General features: G+C 41.0%; 1 protein-coding gene across 1 annotated transcript; it reads left to right on the forward strand.

The window, feature by feature from the left end:
- The first annotated feature begins 3,352 nt into the window (after positions 1 to 3,352).
- ACTR10 (actin related protein 10) lies at positions 3,353 to 16,945 on the forward strand. Its single transcript, XM_056346861.1, has 13 exons — positions 3,353 to 3,565; positions 5,761 to 5,833; positions 6,377 to 6,459; positions 7,501 to 7,609; positions 9,873 to 9,980; positions 10,344 to 10,411; positions 10,712 to 10,791; positions 11,198 to 11,233; positions 12,763 to 12,842; positions 12,933 to 13,006; positions 13,463 to 13,544; positions 14,973 to 15,174; positions 16,351 to 16,945. The coding sequence occupies exons 1-13, from the start codon at positions 3,489 to 3,491 to the stop codon at positions 16,530 to 16,532; spliced, it is 1,254 nt and encodes a 417-aa protein (XP_056202836.1). The 5' UTR covers positions 3,353 to 3,488; the 3' UTR covers positions 16,533 to 16,945.
- Positions 16,946 to 17,231: the final 286 nt, after the last annotated feature.

The raw sequence follows: 17,231 nt of genomic DNA on the forward strand, positions 1-17,231 counted from the left end.
TGTTAATTCTAACTGAGCACATATCCTTGGTACACTGGGGTATGGCTCAACTATGGCAGAGTTAAGGTTCTATTGTGAGAATGACATTTAAACATATTTTTGGGCATTGTTGTTTGCATATGTTTTAAAGTTCAGCTGCATTTCCATATTCTGGAAGGGCATAAAATACTAACCATAAAAAATTACAAAAACATTAAAAACATAAACCCACACAAAATCACAAGGCAATTTGATCTCTATTAGAATATTTAATTGCTACAGGCTTTTGTTTGTTTATTTGTTCGTGTGTTGGCACCCTCCACTGCTGCCTTGGCAATGATTCCTCCTCCTCCAGAATTCACTGGTTGTGTGCTGGTCCCATCACTACTTCTGCATCTCACATCACCACTACAGCCTTGTTCCTGATCCTCAGTTTTTCTCTCCAAGGAGAGGTAGCTGACAGGATGGGAAGCTGGTGATGGGTCGTACGGAGAGTGCATGGACTTATATTGAGTTGTGGGATAGTACCTGAAGGAGAGATATAAGGGTTTTTGAGGGATGCAAGGGCTTTGCAAAGAGTCTCCCCTGACGACTTCACTGCAGATTTCCCCTTCACACCCTTCTTGCACTCCCTCTGCACTGCCTGGATTCCTCATGTGTCCTCCAGATATACGGAGCCCTTCCAGGATGCCCATTTGCTTCAGCTCCTCTAGCCTGCACTCCTGCTCCGCACATACATGGACCTTCTCATCTTAGCTCTGCACTCTTGACCCCAGGTTGTAACCCAGGTGACTTTAGAGAAACCAGAAGCGGGGGAGGTGACAAGGCTGTGACAGGAGCCAAGGAGAAAGCAGTTATGCAGAGCTGCTAGTCCAACAGTGGGCTAGTGCAGAGGTTTGCTCAGGTGACAGAGCAGATGGTGGCAGCGACAGCTTTCGGTGTCTGATATCACTCTCACTCATCATCCAACTCTCGCACACTCCTCCACCTTCACAGATCCTAAATAGAACGTATGGATGTGGGACAAACAGCACTGCTGCAGAGTACCTGAAAAACACAGCATCTATGAACTACTACAGTGGCTCACAGCTCAGGTGGTTTGGGTTCAGTGGCAACAGAGCACATCAGTGTCATGACAGACTACTTTGAAATCCTGTTGCTTCATTAGTGCTCTTGCCCTCCTGCACTCAGTCTCTTTGGCTTGCCTGTCTAGCAATAAGCAAACGTCTAGACCCAAGTCACCAGTTAATCGCTTTTTTAATATTCATTTTGCTTCCCTGAAGAAGAAATGAGTCTCATGCACTTAGCTGATATAGACACTCTGTGACAGATCTTTTGGGACGTGATCAGGGCCACAGTTGCACACCTGGGCAGGCACTGACAATGCCTGAAGAGAGCTGATTTCACAGGTGTGGTTATTGTGAGGAAAGAAGAAGAAGAAGACTGGTAGGGGAAAGTAGCTGGTTGTTAGGAGTTGGATAAGCGCTACATTAGAAATCCCTCTCAAGTGATCCCAGATCGTCATTACACTAGCCAACATCTGTTATAAAATCACTTTTCCCCACTAGGGGATCAAGTCACAGGGAGACACGTATCACAAACAATATTAATTAGAACACCTTTTATTTATTAAGCTCTTACTATTAATAGAGTCCATCTGTTATTATTAATAGTAGATAACTGATCGCACACTTCAGTCACATACAGATGTTCTTTCTGTGTTCCAGCTGGAGAGACAGTTGGAAGGCCAACCCCAGCTATTTACCCAGAAATAGAGGCTCGTACTGACGTGCCAATGCTTCTAGGTGGGTGTTCACCAAGTCCCTCAAAGGGTGCCTTGGTTTTTTTGGGTGTATAGATAATCATTTTGTCTCTGTCAGCATAGCACAGCCACTGCCTTTGTGGATGCAGTTGGACTCAGACAACCCATTGCTGACGCTGAGAGCCTTGCACGAATGCACCAAACTCTTGGACTCCTGAGTTTATCACCGGCAGATTCAGCAGGACTACTAGCCTGTGGGGATTATTAATTCTTGGGAGACTTTCATGTGCTGCCTTTTGGCATGTGCTTTTCCTCTCTTCAGTCTGGCTTTGGATAACTGTCTCTCCGTCCACACCCTGAGGTGCTTCTAGAGCCCATTCCCACAAACTCATGCTAAGGTGCTTTCATGACACAGCTACTTCAAACCAGAAATGTCAATACCATCTAAGCAAGGATGTGCATTTCAGTTTGAGTAACTTGTGAACAAGTGGTGACTGACCTTACCTGCAGCAGAGCTCACATTCACTTATAATACAGAGATGAAGATTATTCAGAAAAACTTAACATTTTCTAAGCCTGATGGAATTAAAACCTCAGCATTGACTCAAAGTCTTTTATTTTAGTATGTGGGCACATGCATGCTTTTCTACAGAGTTTTTTCTTTGCTCCAGGACTAAGATCTTGGTTTTGAGAGCCTGTAATTTTGTCAGGATTTGAAATAATAGTGTTCTCGCAAACTTTGTGAAATGTGGTTTGTTGTGGGGCTCTGTGATCTTGAAAGCCTGGACAGCAATATTCCCTTCTTTAAAAAACACAGGTGAAGGCAAACTGCAGCTGAACCAGCACGATGATACTTTCATGAAAATGGGTGAAATTGAGCCAATTTGAATTAGATTTTTAGCACTTGTGCCCCACCAGTTGGCTACCACCACAGCTGATCTACCTCTCTCTCTGATCATGAGACGCAGGTGAGCCAGTCTTGAAAGCATGGGTTACCATGGTGGTTATCATTTCTATCCTCACTGTATTTGTGGGCTTCTTTCTTCACTCTTGAACCACTGCTCTCTCGGACCAGTAAAGAGATGGGGCTTTTTTGCTCCCCTGAGACAACATTCATTTCTGTTTGAGAGGAAGGACACTACACCCTGAGGGTACCTATGCATTTGGCCTTGTAGTAAATGGCTCTTGCATTAAATCTGACGGCAGCCAGAGCACACGCTGCAGGGCTCGTGGTAGCTTTAAGTTTTCGCGAGGGCTTTAGAATACAAGAAATGGTTCGATGTATGGCTGGAAGGCACAGACAGACGATGCTTGGTCCCTCTGAAATGAGCTGTGCGGTGTAAATTAACGCACCCCTACAGCACGGCCGCCCCAGCGTGCCTTTACCCTCCACCAGCTCCGAGCACCACAGCCATTTCCCTGGGGCAGGGCAAGCCCAAGCGCTGATCTCCTCACCGCAGCGAGGCCGCCCGCTCCCCCCGCCCCGCCTTCAAGCCAGCAACGGCGCCACCCGGGCTGTGCCTCAGGGACCTCGTCCGGCGGGAAAACCGCCCCTCCCCGCCCGCCGCCGGAGCGGAGGGGAGACCGCTGCGCGCCTGGCCCTCCCGGAGCGCTGCAGGGCGGGCGGCGGCGCGGGTCCGAGCAGGCGCCGCGGACAGCCCGCCGCGCCGGGGAGGAGGAAGGCCCCGCCGCGCCGGGGAGGAGGAAGGCCCCGCCGCGCCGCCGTTTGAGGGGGAGTGAGACCGCGATGCCGCTCTACGAGGGCCTAGGCAGCGGCGGTGAGAAGACCGCCGTCGTGATAGACCTGGGCGAGGCCTTCACCAAGTGAGTGGCGCTGCGCCTCCCGCCCCCCCCCCCCCCTTCTGTTGCGACAGGCTTCGCCGTGCAGCCAGTGTCGCGGCTGCGGGGCGGGCCTGCCGTCGCGATGGATAACTGTGCGGCTTTTTTTCCCCTCGCCCCTTTTCTGTGGTGATCTGCGTGGTACAAAGCCGACAGTATGCCTATTTTCGTACTCTCGTGTTTTAGATAAAGAAAGGGTAAAACTTGAGGTGCAAGCAGAAGTGCTCGGTCTTTAGTTATTTATGTTGTGGGCTAAAAACGTAGCCGTGCCTCTGCCCGCCCAATGCTAAAATACCCCGTTATGTTAGAAACCTCCAGGTACCTCCTTACTCGTGTCCAAGGTCCGTGCAGCCCTCGTGAAAAAGGGGCTGTTTAAGCAGTCGGCCCAGTGCCTGGAATTAAAATACTGTGGAAATGCTCCCAGGGTTTCAGTGGCCTGTGTGGAGAGGTGACCTGCATACAGAAAAAAAGATTGTCTTGTAACAAAAGCATACATTCAGGTGTATACCATATGTATATACATGTATACTATATTGCTATATAGTAATATAGTACTATATTACTATCCTAGGCCCCTGCCTGTGGCGGTGTGGATGTGTTTACCTCCTTGAAACCCTGAGGATTTCTCTGCTTGTCTAAAGAGGCAGGAGTCGCAGGAACAGGGTTTCTTGGTCAAACTTTGTTTTGTATTAAGTTGTACTTGCTTTCTTTCAAGTGATTGTGTAATTGCAGACCAGCAGGCAGGCTTTGTTACCTGGAAATCACTATGGTGTGGTTATGGAGAGGATTTAATAAAGCCTTCATGGATGGACATGAGCAATTCCAGAAGTGGCTTTTTGTGGATTCATGTCGTATTGTCGATCACAGGCTTTTCTCAGATCTGGGGCACTTGTGAAGTTTTATCCCATGGGCATTATTTGCCTATTAATATGCTCTCATGGAAAGGCATTTCCCCTGAATAGTCTGTTTTTAGGGTCTGTTTCCAGGCTTCATTCTTGTAGAAGAGATATCAACTTCATTATGACAGAAGTCTGTTCTTTTCCAAATAAGTCTGAAATTAACCAAAAGTTCAAAAGTTGTCAGGATGAGAGGCAGGGACAACAGTTATACATACTGGGACCACACAAGTCTTTGGGAGACTAAGTTAAAAAATTAAATTCTGATTTGTGTCTATTTTCAGATTATTTTTCTGAAATGACCTGAAGAAACACATTGATAGTTGCCAAATATGAAAATAAAGTATTGACCTTTTACATTAAACATACTCAAAGTCCAGCAGCTTTGTAGGTTTCTACTAGTGTTTTCTGCTGCAGTTTTCTTCTGAGGTTTGTACTTAATAGGGGTGGCACTGGTGAAACAAATGTCAAGCACTGAGTTTCTTAAAACCAAATCTTGAATTTCTTTTGGTTTTGCCTTCTCCAGTCCATGGTTCTTGTGCCATTTAAGGTGCAACTGCTTTATGAAAACCGGATGGGTTTCTGAAAAGTTTGTTTTGAGGTTGCAGCTATTTTTATTATGTTGCATCTAAGCTGGATGCAGAGCTCTCGTGTTTTGTCGAGGCCTGGAGTATTAACCAGTCATCTCGAGGCAGTAATACCTTGTATCGCCCAGGATGCTTGTGAAGGTAATGCATTTCAGTGCTGGAAGTAGGAAAAAAGTGTCAGTGAAATGTTGCTGATCAGCAGCAAAATAGGCCATAGGACCTGCATGATTGTGATCATCACGTCTTTGTCTTCTGTTTCTTCGAAATAAGAGTCATAGAAGATGAGGGTTTAAAGATGTCATGATAACTTAATCTTGCCTTACTGAGAGTTTCAGTGAAAACTGTGGGACTGTATGGGGGATACAGGAAGATGGTTCTTTGGAAATTTAATAGGCAATGACGAAGGTTGCAGGTGTATGGTTATAAACAGAAAACTACTCGGTGGAAATTTGGAGGCGCATCAGAACTGAGCATTACAGTCCTTAGAGAAGTGAAGAAAACTTGTTTAATGTAGCTGAGAGGGAGTCAGTAAAAAGATATAAAATCTTTCTCATTCAAAATGGCTAGATAGAAAAGCAATACACAAGACACCTCTTTGCAGTCACAGAGATATCCCTAATTAATTGCCTTTTGATTGCTAGACCCAGTGTATTAAAGAGTGACTCCAAATCATAAAGTTTTCAATATTTTCTTTTAGGTGTGGTTTTGCAGGAGAGACAGGACCAAGATGCATTATTCCTAGTGAAATAAAGAAACCTGATGTTGCAAAGGTAAACTATTTTACCTGAACAGTGTTACCTTTATAATGTTTGATATATGTTATGGTATAGAAGGAATTTGCAGATATGTTTTCTGTCCATCGTGGGCTATTTTTCATCATCTTGTAACTGCTGCTATTAAAAAATCATAACTAGATACAAGTAAGCATGATACCAGTGCTGGTGTTAATACATACTCATCACCCATGCAGCTTATGTTTGGGTCATTTCTTGAGAAATTTCTTTGCCTAGCTATGTGTTTGGGTTTTTTTTCATTAGTAGCGGATGGCAGCTTTGAAATACTAATGTTGAGATAAGATACCAGTACGAAAAATTAGCATGAATAAATTCTGGAGTTTAGTTATAGCGTGAGTTTATGAGATGCATTTTTAAGGACATAGAGCAAAATCAGGCAAGAGTGAGTACTTCTTTGTATGTATCAGATTATATGCATTCATATATATTATCATATATATGTATTTATATATCATTTATATATTTATGTATAATCACTGCCTAGTATTTAAGCTAACTGTGGATATTTTTACTTTACAGCCTATCAAAGTTGTTCAGTATAATATTAATACGGAAGAGCTATATTCGTATCTAAAGGAATTTATCCATATGCTGTATTTCAGGTAACAGATACTTGAACGTTAGTTATGCAAGCCTTCTTGCAGCTCTTTTCTGAGTAAATTGGGAGGTGTTAGAAGCGTGACTGAAGGCTGCTGTCTAGTTGAATTAAGAAAACAGAAACAAGATTTTGCAGGTGGCTGCCTGGCTGTGTTCTTGCAGGAGAAATTCAGTGGTGCTGAGATTCAGGTTATATTACAAAGAGTTAATGTTCTGCAGCATCAGTTGCTCTCTAGAAATAGAAAGTATTTTATAAGTTGCCTTTTAACTATGGCATTTATAAACTACTTGATAGAGAAGAGTCATTACCTAAGAAGTTACACTGATTTTGGTAGGGCTGAAGCTCATCTTATATTGGTGCAGAGCTCTTTCCATGTGAGAGTGGTTTGGAAGGAGGAATCTTAACCCGTGGAATGTTTTTACTCCAATATTACCTCTTTTTCTTGTATTTTTAGTACGATTAATGAATAATGAAGTTGGACTTAGTCTTTTCTCTTTACTTCCAGTCCTTATTTTCACACAGTAAAGAATCATCACTTGACACAGGGAAACCAGTACTTAATTTCTGTGTCTCAGATCTTCTGGTGAGGGTTGGTTTTGGGGTTTTTTCCCCCTGTCCTTGATCATTGCTTTCTATTTGAAATCAGGACAATTCCATCTTCTTCCACTGAAATGAGGACATCTGTATTGTCATTCTTCCTCTTTTATAGGCACACTATATGACACTGGACAAGGCATTAATGGCTATTATGCGTGACTATTTTTGCATTTCTTTATATTGATTTAGAAGGTTATAACAGGTATTCAGAACTAGAGTCTGCTGGAAGATAGCTCTGTAACTTGCTTTCTGTAACTCAGCTTCCTAACTTTCTTTTAGAAAAGTGTTAGGTTTTTTAGATTAAAAAGACTTGGGGATCTGCTGTAGAAATGCTACCTAAATGCATATTTTTAGGATTTTTGAGGAGAATGGAATATGAAAACAAGGTAGGTGTCATAATATGTGCTTAATCTTACCAGTTTTGTTTTACGTGTCTTGTCTGTTTTAGACATCTGCTGGTGAATCCCAGAGACCGGCGTGTTGTGATCATAGAATCTGTCTTGTGCCCTTCACACTTCAGAGACACGCTCACAAGAGTTCTTTTCAAGCATTTTGAGGTGTGTGTTTTACCTAACTACTGTATATGCTCAGCATAGCACTTGCTGGTAGAAATTTTATTTACAATCCCTACCAGATGCAGACAAAGAAATGAAAATAATGCCAAAAGAATGAGGGAGGCATAAAAAAGATGGAAAAAAGCAGGTGGTCATCTGGGGGGGTAGGGCTTGGAAATTGAGCTGAAGGCCATTTTTGTTCCATTCTGACTTCATGAGGCCACAAAACAGGAGCTATTAAGAAGAATCTGAAAGGTTTCTCTGGTTCATACAAAAATACAGCTCACATAGCACTGTTCCAGACAGATCAAGTAATCCCCATCGAGCACTGCCTGAAGCCAGAATATATTTAAACATTTGTTGGTGCTCCGTCAGCAAATCTCATGACTTCTACCAGAGTCAGTGTCTTTGCCTAATGTGATCTAACCCCTGGCTGTACCCTTTTAGATAAAAGCTTACCTGAAATTCATTCTCTTTTCTGCTAATCGGTCTTTTTGAAGAAAAGTCTGAACCTAATTCTTGCTTAGTTCTAACAGAAAATGTTTTGGAAGATGATTCCATAATTCTTCAATTCAGGTAGAACAAAGATTAAGGTTCTTCTGTAAAAAGTGGTGAAACTGCTTTGTGTGCAGTACTTCTTCACTGTGCTTCGACAACACAGTTTACCAACTAATCTTAAACTTCTGCATAGTTCTCTCCTACTATAGATAAAGTTTTCTGATGACTTGAAATTGCTGAAAGATTTGAGTGATTTGGATTGTTTTTTTCCGAATCCCCTTACAAGAAAAAAACACATCTCAGATAAAGCACTCCCATGCAGAATTGGTTGTTGAAAATGACTTGTGACTTGGAAAGTTGTATTTTGATGGAGAGACTTCGTAACCTGTTAAGCCAGCTAATACTGCTGTGAGGTTGTTGTGGCTTAATGTCACCCGGTAATTAAGTGCTCGCTCATTGCCCACTCACCCAAGGGGGTGAGGAGGAGAATTGGAAAAGAGTGTAAAACTTGAGGGTTGAGATAAGAACAGTTTAGTAATTGAGATAAAATAAAAACAAAGGAACAATAATAATAGTAATAACAATAACAGAATGAAGAGGAGGGAGAAGGAGAGAGGAATGAAATCCAAAGGGAAAGGAGAAAAGAAAACTTGTGACACATAGTACAGCCGCTTGCCACCTGCTGACTGATGCCCACCCAGTCCCCAAGCAATGACTGGCAGGCCCTGGCCAACCCCCCTAGTTTATATGCCAAGCATGATGTGCCATCCTATGGAATGGCCTTTTGGCTAGTTCAGGTCAGCTGACCTGGCTGTGTCTCCTCCCAACTTCCCGTGCTCCTTCAGCCCTCTCTCTGGCAAGGTCTGAGAAACTACAGAGTCCTTGACCTAGTACAAACACCACTCAGCAACAACCAAAAACATCAGTGTGTTATCAACATTGTTCTCACACCAAATCCAAAACACAGCACTGCACTAGCAACTAAAAAGAAAATTAACTCTATCCCAGCTGAAACCAGGACAGAGGTTAGTTCTCTCTGGCTAGTATTTCCATTTGGTGCAAATAATAAGAGTGGCATATTAATACAGCCTCAATATTACAACTTGTTTCTTTGGGCTAAGTATTGTTGATGTTGCCCTTAAATCCAAGTTTTACTGAACCTGCTCGTTTAATTCATGCTTCAAAGTGTTCCATTAAAGGAACTGTCTCTGCCTAGTAAACTTGATTTATGGAATTCTGGGAGAAGAAAGTAATTCTTGTGTAATTTGGACTTGAGTTTCCACATTGCTTTTGGGAGAGTGTTTTAAAATAGCCTCTTCTGTGAGTTTGTGTGCAACAGTGCATTGTCATAAAGGCACGCTTTTATGGGTTTTCTGGCACCTTTGTTCACATCTTCAAGTCCTTATTACAACATTTCAAGTAGCTCTTTTAGTTTCTTTGATTTCTTTTCAATGACGATGGCAGTAAGAAACCTGGTGTAGGACTTAAGATGAGTTCAGTAATTAACACTTTTCTTACGAGCCCATTCCAAGGTTCGTTGTTAGTGAAGTAACTGGTACGTACCACAGACAAGTGTAGAATCCTGTTGGGCTTTGTTTGTTATTATGCAACCTTTAAAACTAAATGAAAAATGCTTACCTCAAGATAAAGTTGCCTGGGTTTTCTTTTAATATGACATTTGGAGAAAACATCAGTGCTTTGGGTGATTTGTTTCTGTCTTCCCCCCCACTCCCCCCTTCTGTTAATTGTCCTTTTGGTTTCCATGTAGGTACCTTCCGTTTTGTTTGCTCCAAGTCATCTAATGTCTCTTCTGACACTTGGGATCAATTCTGCCATGGTGCTAGACTGTGGATATGCAGAAAGCTTGGTGCTGCCTGTATCCTTCATAATACGCAAACAAAATTTTCACCAGTAGGGCTGTTGTGACAACATATTTTTATAGACTTCAAGTGTGCTAAAAAGTAATAGGAACAGATCAGGCAGTCTGGGTTTTGACTGTAAGATACCATGATGTGTGGAATCTTTTCACAGCTGGCATGCTAAATCTGTGTTCCCTCAAAACTTGGGAAGGCTGGTTCATAACTTCAGACTTTATATAATAGAGATTAATTGTAGAGAAAAGCAGTTAGAAAGTGTTTCCAATAGCTAATGCAAGAGATTGTTGAGAGGAAAAAACATGTAGTTCCAGCAGACTGAAAACTCCTAAACAAAAAAGGAGAATTTCCTGAGCGTCATGTAGATATATGAAGGAATTCCAATTCTGAGCTGCTGGGGTTCTCTTCCCCTGGGAGGAAAGGCTATCCACAAGTAAGTTCACAGTTACACATTCCACTTTACTGATTTATTTATGAAAGCTCATCTTTGACTAATGAACAAAGATTCCTGCTGAACTTGACTTAAATCACAACTGTTACTGTGATAGTGTCTGATTTGTAAAGTTACTGCTGTTTGGCTTTTGTTGATGTAGTAGAAGCTGTAGAAATCAATCTGTTTCAGTTTATATTTAGAAGAATGTAACTGAAGGGAATAAATAACGTCCCTTAAGCATAATACAGAGAATCAGCCTGAATTAATAACTATCTACTAACTTCCCGTGCCATGTTTTAGGGAACTGGAATATCAGTTGTTGGAGCAGTGCACAGTTGACACAGGATTAGCCAAAGGACAGAGCCTTCCATCCGTGATGGGTAAGGTCTGTTTGATGTAGCATATGTGAACTTGCACTGGGGAAAGTGGGTTAATATTAACAGTAAATAAAATTATTTTAGTATTCACCACATCTTATGTGATCTACTTTCAGGATTTGTTTCTCTGTATTTAACAGGTATATTATTTTTATGATAAGCCACTCATAGCAGCAGGTTTGAATGAAGGCTGAGGTAAAAGTTCTGTAGTAATTTTTCAGCCTGTTGTGAGAGAAGACATACTTTTTATTTCTGTTCTTAATAGTCTTTCTTCCCTAGAAATCTTTAAAAGCTCTTGTCAAAGTGAAATTTTGATGTATTAAATGTAATTCAAACTTAGTTTCATTCTTAAGTTCTCTTTCTACACTTAACAACCTAGAACAAAAGCTTTTTACTTTTTTTGTTTCAGGCTCAGTTCCAGAAGACATAGTAGAGGATATAAAAGGTAAAATTTTCTGCTTCATGAAACTAGTTCTTATATTGTTCAGTAGGGTGTGATAACAACAAGTGTGCAATACTTCATATTTAGGAATTTATTTTATCTTCTCTGTTTACCATGTTTCTTACCTACTGGAAGAACTTGCAGTGTTCTTCCTCTTTGAAAGCAAAACCAAAATCATGTTGAATTTCTCTTTCACATTTAGCCTATGTGTTGTTCAGATGTAGCTCAGACACATTAGGTAGACCGGTGCAGAAAGAGTATTACGCTATTGTATGTATCCTGTGACCAGGAGGTCAGGTTAACGTTGTGTTGCATTTTTTAACTACCGACATTTTGTTTGCATATGAATGTGTACAGTGTGTACTCTACATGGAACTTAGAGTTAGCAGATGTTCAAAACCTGTTACCATAAATCTGTTTTGTTTGCAAACGCAGCATTTAAGTAGTCATAACATCATGACACAAGAATATTTCAAGTGAGGTTTGTTTATAAATTAACTAGGAAGGCTCAATTTTCCTGAAAGTCAATTTTGAAAAAAAAAAAACCCTATGTAGAAAAGACATTTTGGCATGTTAATCAGGTAGGCAAGATGAGCCAAGGACTACATTTACACCAGAAAAAATAGAGTCTATCTTTGGGCAGAACTTGGATGAATTCCTATGTAATGTTTCATGTGCAACATATATAAAAATATATATAATCATAGGAAATAGCAACGAGTATGTATCTCTTGGGCCAAATTAGGAAGAAATGCATCAGTCAAATGCAAAATAAGTAATATGAAGCTGGTGCTATGTCAAGTGGAAGTTGCATTTCTAATTCCTGGACTTGAACGCAATTTGCTGATCAGTTGTCCTTTTACACAGTCTTTTGGAACCAGATATAATATGCTAGGGTTGGAATTGTGAGTGTCTGTGTATTGAGGGGTGGTTTCTTTGTGATATCCATTTATGAAGAAGATGCTTATTTGACCAGATACAAATAAATAAGTATATAATAACACTAACAGCTGGGATACAAATTAAATTGTGCTCTATCAGTGTTGCCTGAAGAAAAAAACCCACCACAACCAACCTCTGGAATTCTTAGGGTGCTGAAGAATTGCCTTAGGAAAAATATTGTATGATTCCAGCTTCTTTAGAAAATGAGCAGTGTCTCATTTGAAGCCATGGTGCAAGACCTGCAGTGGCATGTTTGACAGCAGAATACAAACCCTGGCACATTGTGGTAGCCAAAAGCACAATTAGTAATATCGCTGTGTCTTAAAATCTTATGTACCTTGTGTGAGAAAGAAATCTTGCCTGTCCTAGCATAGTTTCAGTGTCGGCTTCATTTAAATTCATGGTCTAGATAGCATCTGAACTCTGTTAAAGTGTAGAGACCATTTTTTCTTTGTATTTATCTGATGGTGTCTTGGACCAGCAAGGGCCTAAGGTGTGTGTTCTCTAAATTAAGCAAAATTATTGTCTTTATTGGTAATGAAGGGATCCAGCAAAGTCTGTCTTCTGCCCCTTTCTTTTCTTTTATGAAGTCCGCACTTGTTTTGTGAGTGATCTCCAACGAGGACTGAAAATCCAAGCAGCCAAGTTCAACATTGGTGGCGGTGCTGAGGTGGGTGGAAAATAAAGCTTATCCTGGTCTTTTGAAGTGGATGTAGCCTTTTGGGCCTCTAAAATAATGCACGTATGTTATTATTTCTAGCGTCCTTCACCACCTCCAGATGTGGACTATCCTTTAGATGGAGAAAAGATTCTCCATGTAGTTGGCCCTATCAGGTAAGAAATACTGTAGCAGAGTATTTATTTTTAGGAGGGTGTGTTTTCAACTCTAAAAGCACATTAATTTTCATAAAATTGAATTTCAATGAAACGCATATGCTTTTAATGCCTCATAAATTAAGGGTTTGTGCTGGGCACAGTGCAAGCCCATGACAAGAGGTGTCAGGTTCTCCAGAGAGCTCACAGTTGAAGATGAGAGTAAACAGATTGCTGGGATGGGGGAAACAGAAACAGAGTTTTAATGCATGATGATGAGACAGGTTTAACGAAGTGAACGGGGCATTCATTGTGTCCTCCCTGTTGGCACTGCCTGGTGCATGGACTGTATGACAGATGTGGTGATGTTGTGTTGTCAGCAGGAAGTCTGTGGTTATTTCCAGCTCTGCTGTTCATGAGTGTTAGCTCATAGTGTAGTGTTGCTTCTCATTAACACTTGTTTCCTGTCTTCAACAGAGACTCTGTTGTTGAAATACTGTTTGAACAGGATAATGAAGAGACATCTGTTGCCACTTTGATCTTAGATTCACTTGTTCAGGTATCTATATATTATAAACAATTTATTGAATGCCTTCAGCCTTAGAGAATCTGCTGTTATAAATTACTCTTTCTAGAGTAACACCATTCTGACTGCAGGTTGCGGTTGGTTGAAAACATTTCACAGCATGACTCCTAGCGTTCTGCCACTTGAATTTCTGCGGGGTAGTAAGTCACCATGTGTCATCCACTCTGTGATTGTTTTCTTACTCTTTGTTGTACTGCAGCATGTGTAGGACAGTTTTCTAAGAAAGCAGTGCTCACTCCTCAGCAAAAGTAAAAACCTAGCTTGCGCTTGTTTGGGGGTGGGGCTCTACATATGTAATGATGATGGAGTGACTAATACTTGGTGTTGTAGGAATCACGCTGCTTAAACTGAAATGACACAGGAATTCTTTTTCTTCTTTTTTCAAGGTGTTTTCCTCAGTTAGACTGAGTCCTGCAGACTTCTGGTTTTCCTAAGACAGAATAAAATTAATTTGGACATCTCTATTACAGGCAGCATATTAGATTCGTTCTTGGCATATACAAACACTTCATTTCTTGTTAGGAAAATAATGCATTAGGAAAACACTATACATGGAAATTTTCATTATGTGATGGTGTACATGTGTTAATTAAAGTTGACTTCCTGTAGTTATCACTGCCATTTAAATTAGTTTGCTGAGATATAATTTGTTGGAGAGTCATAGGCTTGGATGATGTAACTAACGTTTCAATTAGAAATCCTTATGAAAACAAATAGTTTAAATCTGTGCCTTGACCCCTCACCTCTGTACCTCTAGGCATTTACCTTGCATCACTCTTTGGCAGAGAGAAATGTTAAATTAAAAAGTGTTAAATAGCATCCAGTTACTTCCTGTGGACAAGAGGACCACAGCAGTCTGGAATATTTTTCAGAGGGATAGGGCAGATCTGTTTGTGAGGCGCAGAACTGACAAAGCTTGGTCTTCTCATGCCTTTGTGTCTTCTGGTTGGATTATCTGATGCCTAAAGCAAGCTCCAGCAGAAACCTTTTCTGCCACTGAGACTTCTATAGTACCTTTTTCCGACATGGAGCTAAAAAGGGTCAGTCTCGTATGTGTTTTCCCTCTCTGAGAGCACTGGTTGAGGCTTCACCTCTCTCTGACACATCTTCTCACAGAACTCTGGGAATTATTGGCACCCATAACCTCTGTCCTCTGTTGTCTTGGCCTCTCTCAGCTGAAGGGCTTTACAGGCACTCGCAATGTGCCCATGAAAGCCTCAGATGGGCAGTTCCTAAGCCTTTTCTTGGGAAGTCTGGGGAAAAATTATGTTTGTTATGTTTCAGCCAGGTAGTGGAAGTGCACAGAAAGACTGACTGAATTTCTAACAGACCTCTGAATGCTGGTTTGTGCAACTTGAGTTAAAATGTGTGGTTTTGTATTATTATTCCTCTTTGCATTAGTGTCCAATAGACACCAGGAAGCAGCTGGCAGAGAACTTGGTAGTTACTGGTGGCACTGCTATGTTGCCAGGATTCCTTCACAGGCTTATGGCTGAAATTAGATACCTGGTAGAGAAACCAAAATACAAAGAAGCACTTGCCACTAAAACCTTCAGAATTCACACTCCACCTGCAAAACCCAACTGTGTGGCCTGGCTGGGAGGTAAGAATGAAAACACTACTAAGCAAAGGTACAAAGTGAAAAACAGACCTTCCAAGTGAGATTTGTAATGAATAAATAGCTGTAAAAGTTAGTAGAACTGAAATCAAGCTGCACTGGAGCTCTTTGGAATCGTTACGCCCTTCTGAAAGAAATTGTGTGGAGTAAAGCACGCTCAGGGACATTTGGAGCGCAGAATGGTGCTGCAGGTTATAGGAGCTTTAAATAGGTGATGAGCAATTTGAAAGAGGTGTGGAAGATAAGGTGTTGACTCAAGTGCAGTACAGGGGTACCACCATGTTGTGACACAAGTAAAGTAATTAGACCAGAGACCTTCTGCGTGTGGGAAGGTCTGCCTATTGAAAAAGCAAGTTTAATTACTGAGGAGCTGTGAGCTATGGAGACACCTGAGGCTGCTAACTCCCTGTGCTGTTTGCAAGTGCCAGTAACAAATACAGCACATCTGTGATGGGTTTTGGATGCTGTACTAGTGAGTCAGAGAAATGGTAGGGCTTTGCATTGCTAGCAACTCCTCAGAAATGTTCTCAGGTTGATAAGAATTCATGCTTTTCCAAGCTTTTGGTTACTAAGTTGAGCCCAACTGGTATGTGTGAGAAACTAACCTTAACTGTAAAGGTAGATATTTTATTTCTATATGCTTTGAAAGGTAGATGTTTATAAACTTTTGGTTTTAAAACCTTTTGAGTCCACTTCTAAGATTAGCAAACAAGAATGACTTATGCACCAAGTTCTCTCATACTTTTCTTTACTGGCAGTGCTAGTCAGCTGCTGCAGTCTTGAATCATGTAAACTTCTTATGCGTATTGTGTGATGCACTTTCTGGGGAGAGGAAGTTTTCTTAAACACAAGGTGGTTTGTTTGAAGTGCTTAAAATAAAAACTTCTAGGAAGCTTTGTCATAAGAAGCAGGTCAACTAGGCCAGTTTAGCTGTCAGCAGAGACTACATGATTCTTTGTTTTCAGTTACTTTCGGGGACATAAATGGAAGCAATTTGGGACTAGCTGGGCTACTGACAAGGAAAGTGGTTATATCCTTTCATTCCTTTAATTTTGGGGACAGAAATGAAAAAAAACTGTTGGGATTCTTGGTGGGAAGAAGTAGAAAAAGAAATTCAGTACATCAAATTAATGCAACTTCTCACCACCTCCAATAATGCAGGAGCCATTTTTGGAGCACTTCAGGACATACTTGGGAGTCGATCTGTGTCCAAAGAATATTACAGCCAGACAGGCCGCATACCTGACTGGTGCTGCCTTAATAATCCTCTGCTGGAAATGATGTTTGATGTTGGAAAAGCACCCCCACCATTGATGAAGAGGGCCTTTTCTACTGAGAAATAAGCACCTAAATGCTACACAAGGATTCTCCTCTGTTTCAAGTACGTGTATGTGCATTGGTTTGGGAATTTTATTAATCAAGTAATTTGTGTGTAACACTATTAAATATGAACACTGTGAATGTTTTCAGGCAGTATGGTGGTGGTTACTAACACTATATAAAACCATGTCCAGTTACAGTTTAAAAACTTAACTCTGGAAACTGATGTTTTGTCCTGTTCTGAAGAAATTCTTTACCATCATGAGTTGTAGCCTACTGAGTTGTTTATTTATGTGTACAATAAATGGCATTGCTGGGGGAATTTAAGATACTTTGATTTTAAATATGCTTAGAAGAATGAAGGGCAGTCTACTATGGGAAACATCTATGGATCTTCTTTCTGCCAAGTTCTATATTAAAATATTCCAAGCTTGAATCATGTGTGAGGAAATGTTTTGGGGCTTTTTAGCAGAGGGGGTGGAACAATATTTCCCCTGGACACAGCCCTGTTGTTAGAGTTTTAGCAGAGGACTCTTCTGCCTGTAATTCCCACAGTTCTAAGCTAGAAACTCGCCCAGTGTCTCTCCTCCAAGACTTCAACCATGTAAAACTTATAAAGAGGAAATCTTTAACCTCTTATTAAAATGTCCACTTCAGAAGTCACTTCTTTGCCCTCCTTCCCCCCATCAGAAATATTAAACTTTATTGTCACACATTTGGAT

Source organism: Falco biarmicus, chromosome 7, assembly GCF_023638135.1.
Source record: "Falco biarmicus isolate bFalBia1 chromosome 7, bFalBia1.pri, whole genome shotgun sequence".
Taxonomy (NCBI): Eukaryota; Metazoa; Chordata; class Aves; order Falconiformes; family Falconidae; genus Falco; species Falco biarmicus.

Bases quoted from the DNA above. Each gene is read 5' to 3' on its own strand.
- ACTR10 (XM_056346861.1), top strand. From the start codon at position 3,489: ATGCCGCTCTACGAGGGCCTAGGCAGCGGCGGTGAGAAGACCGCCGTC. The intron at 9,981-10,343 runs GTATCCTTCATA...AGCGTCATGTAG, and splicing joins CAGAAAGCTTGGTGCTGCCT to ATATATGAAGGAATTCCAAT. The intron at 11,234-12,762 runs GTAAAATTTTCT...TCTTTTATGAAG, and splicing joins CATAGTAGAGGATATAAAAG to TCCGCACTTGTTTTGTGAGT.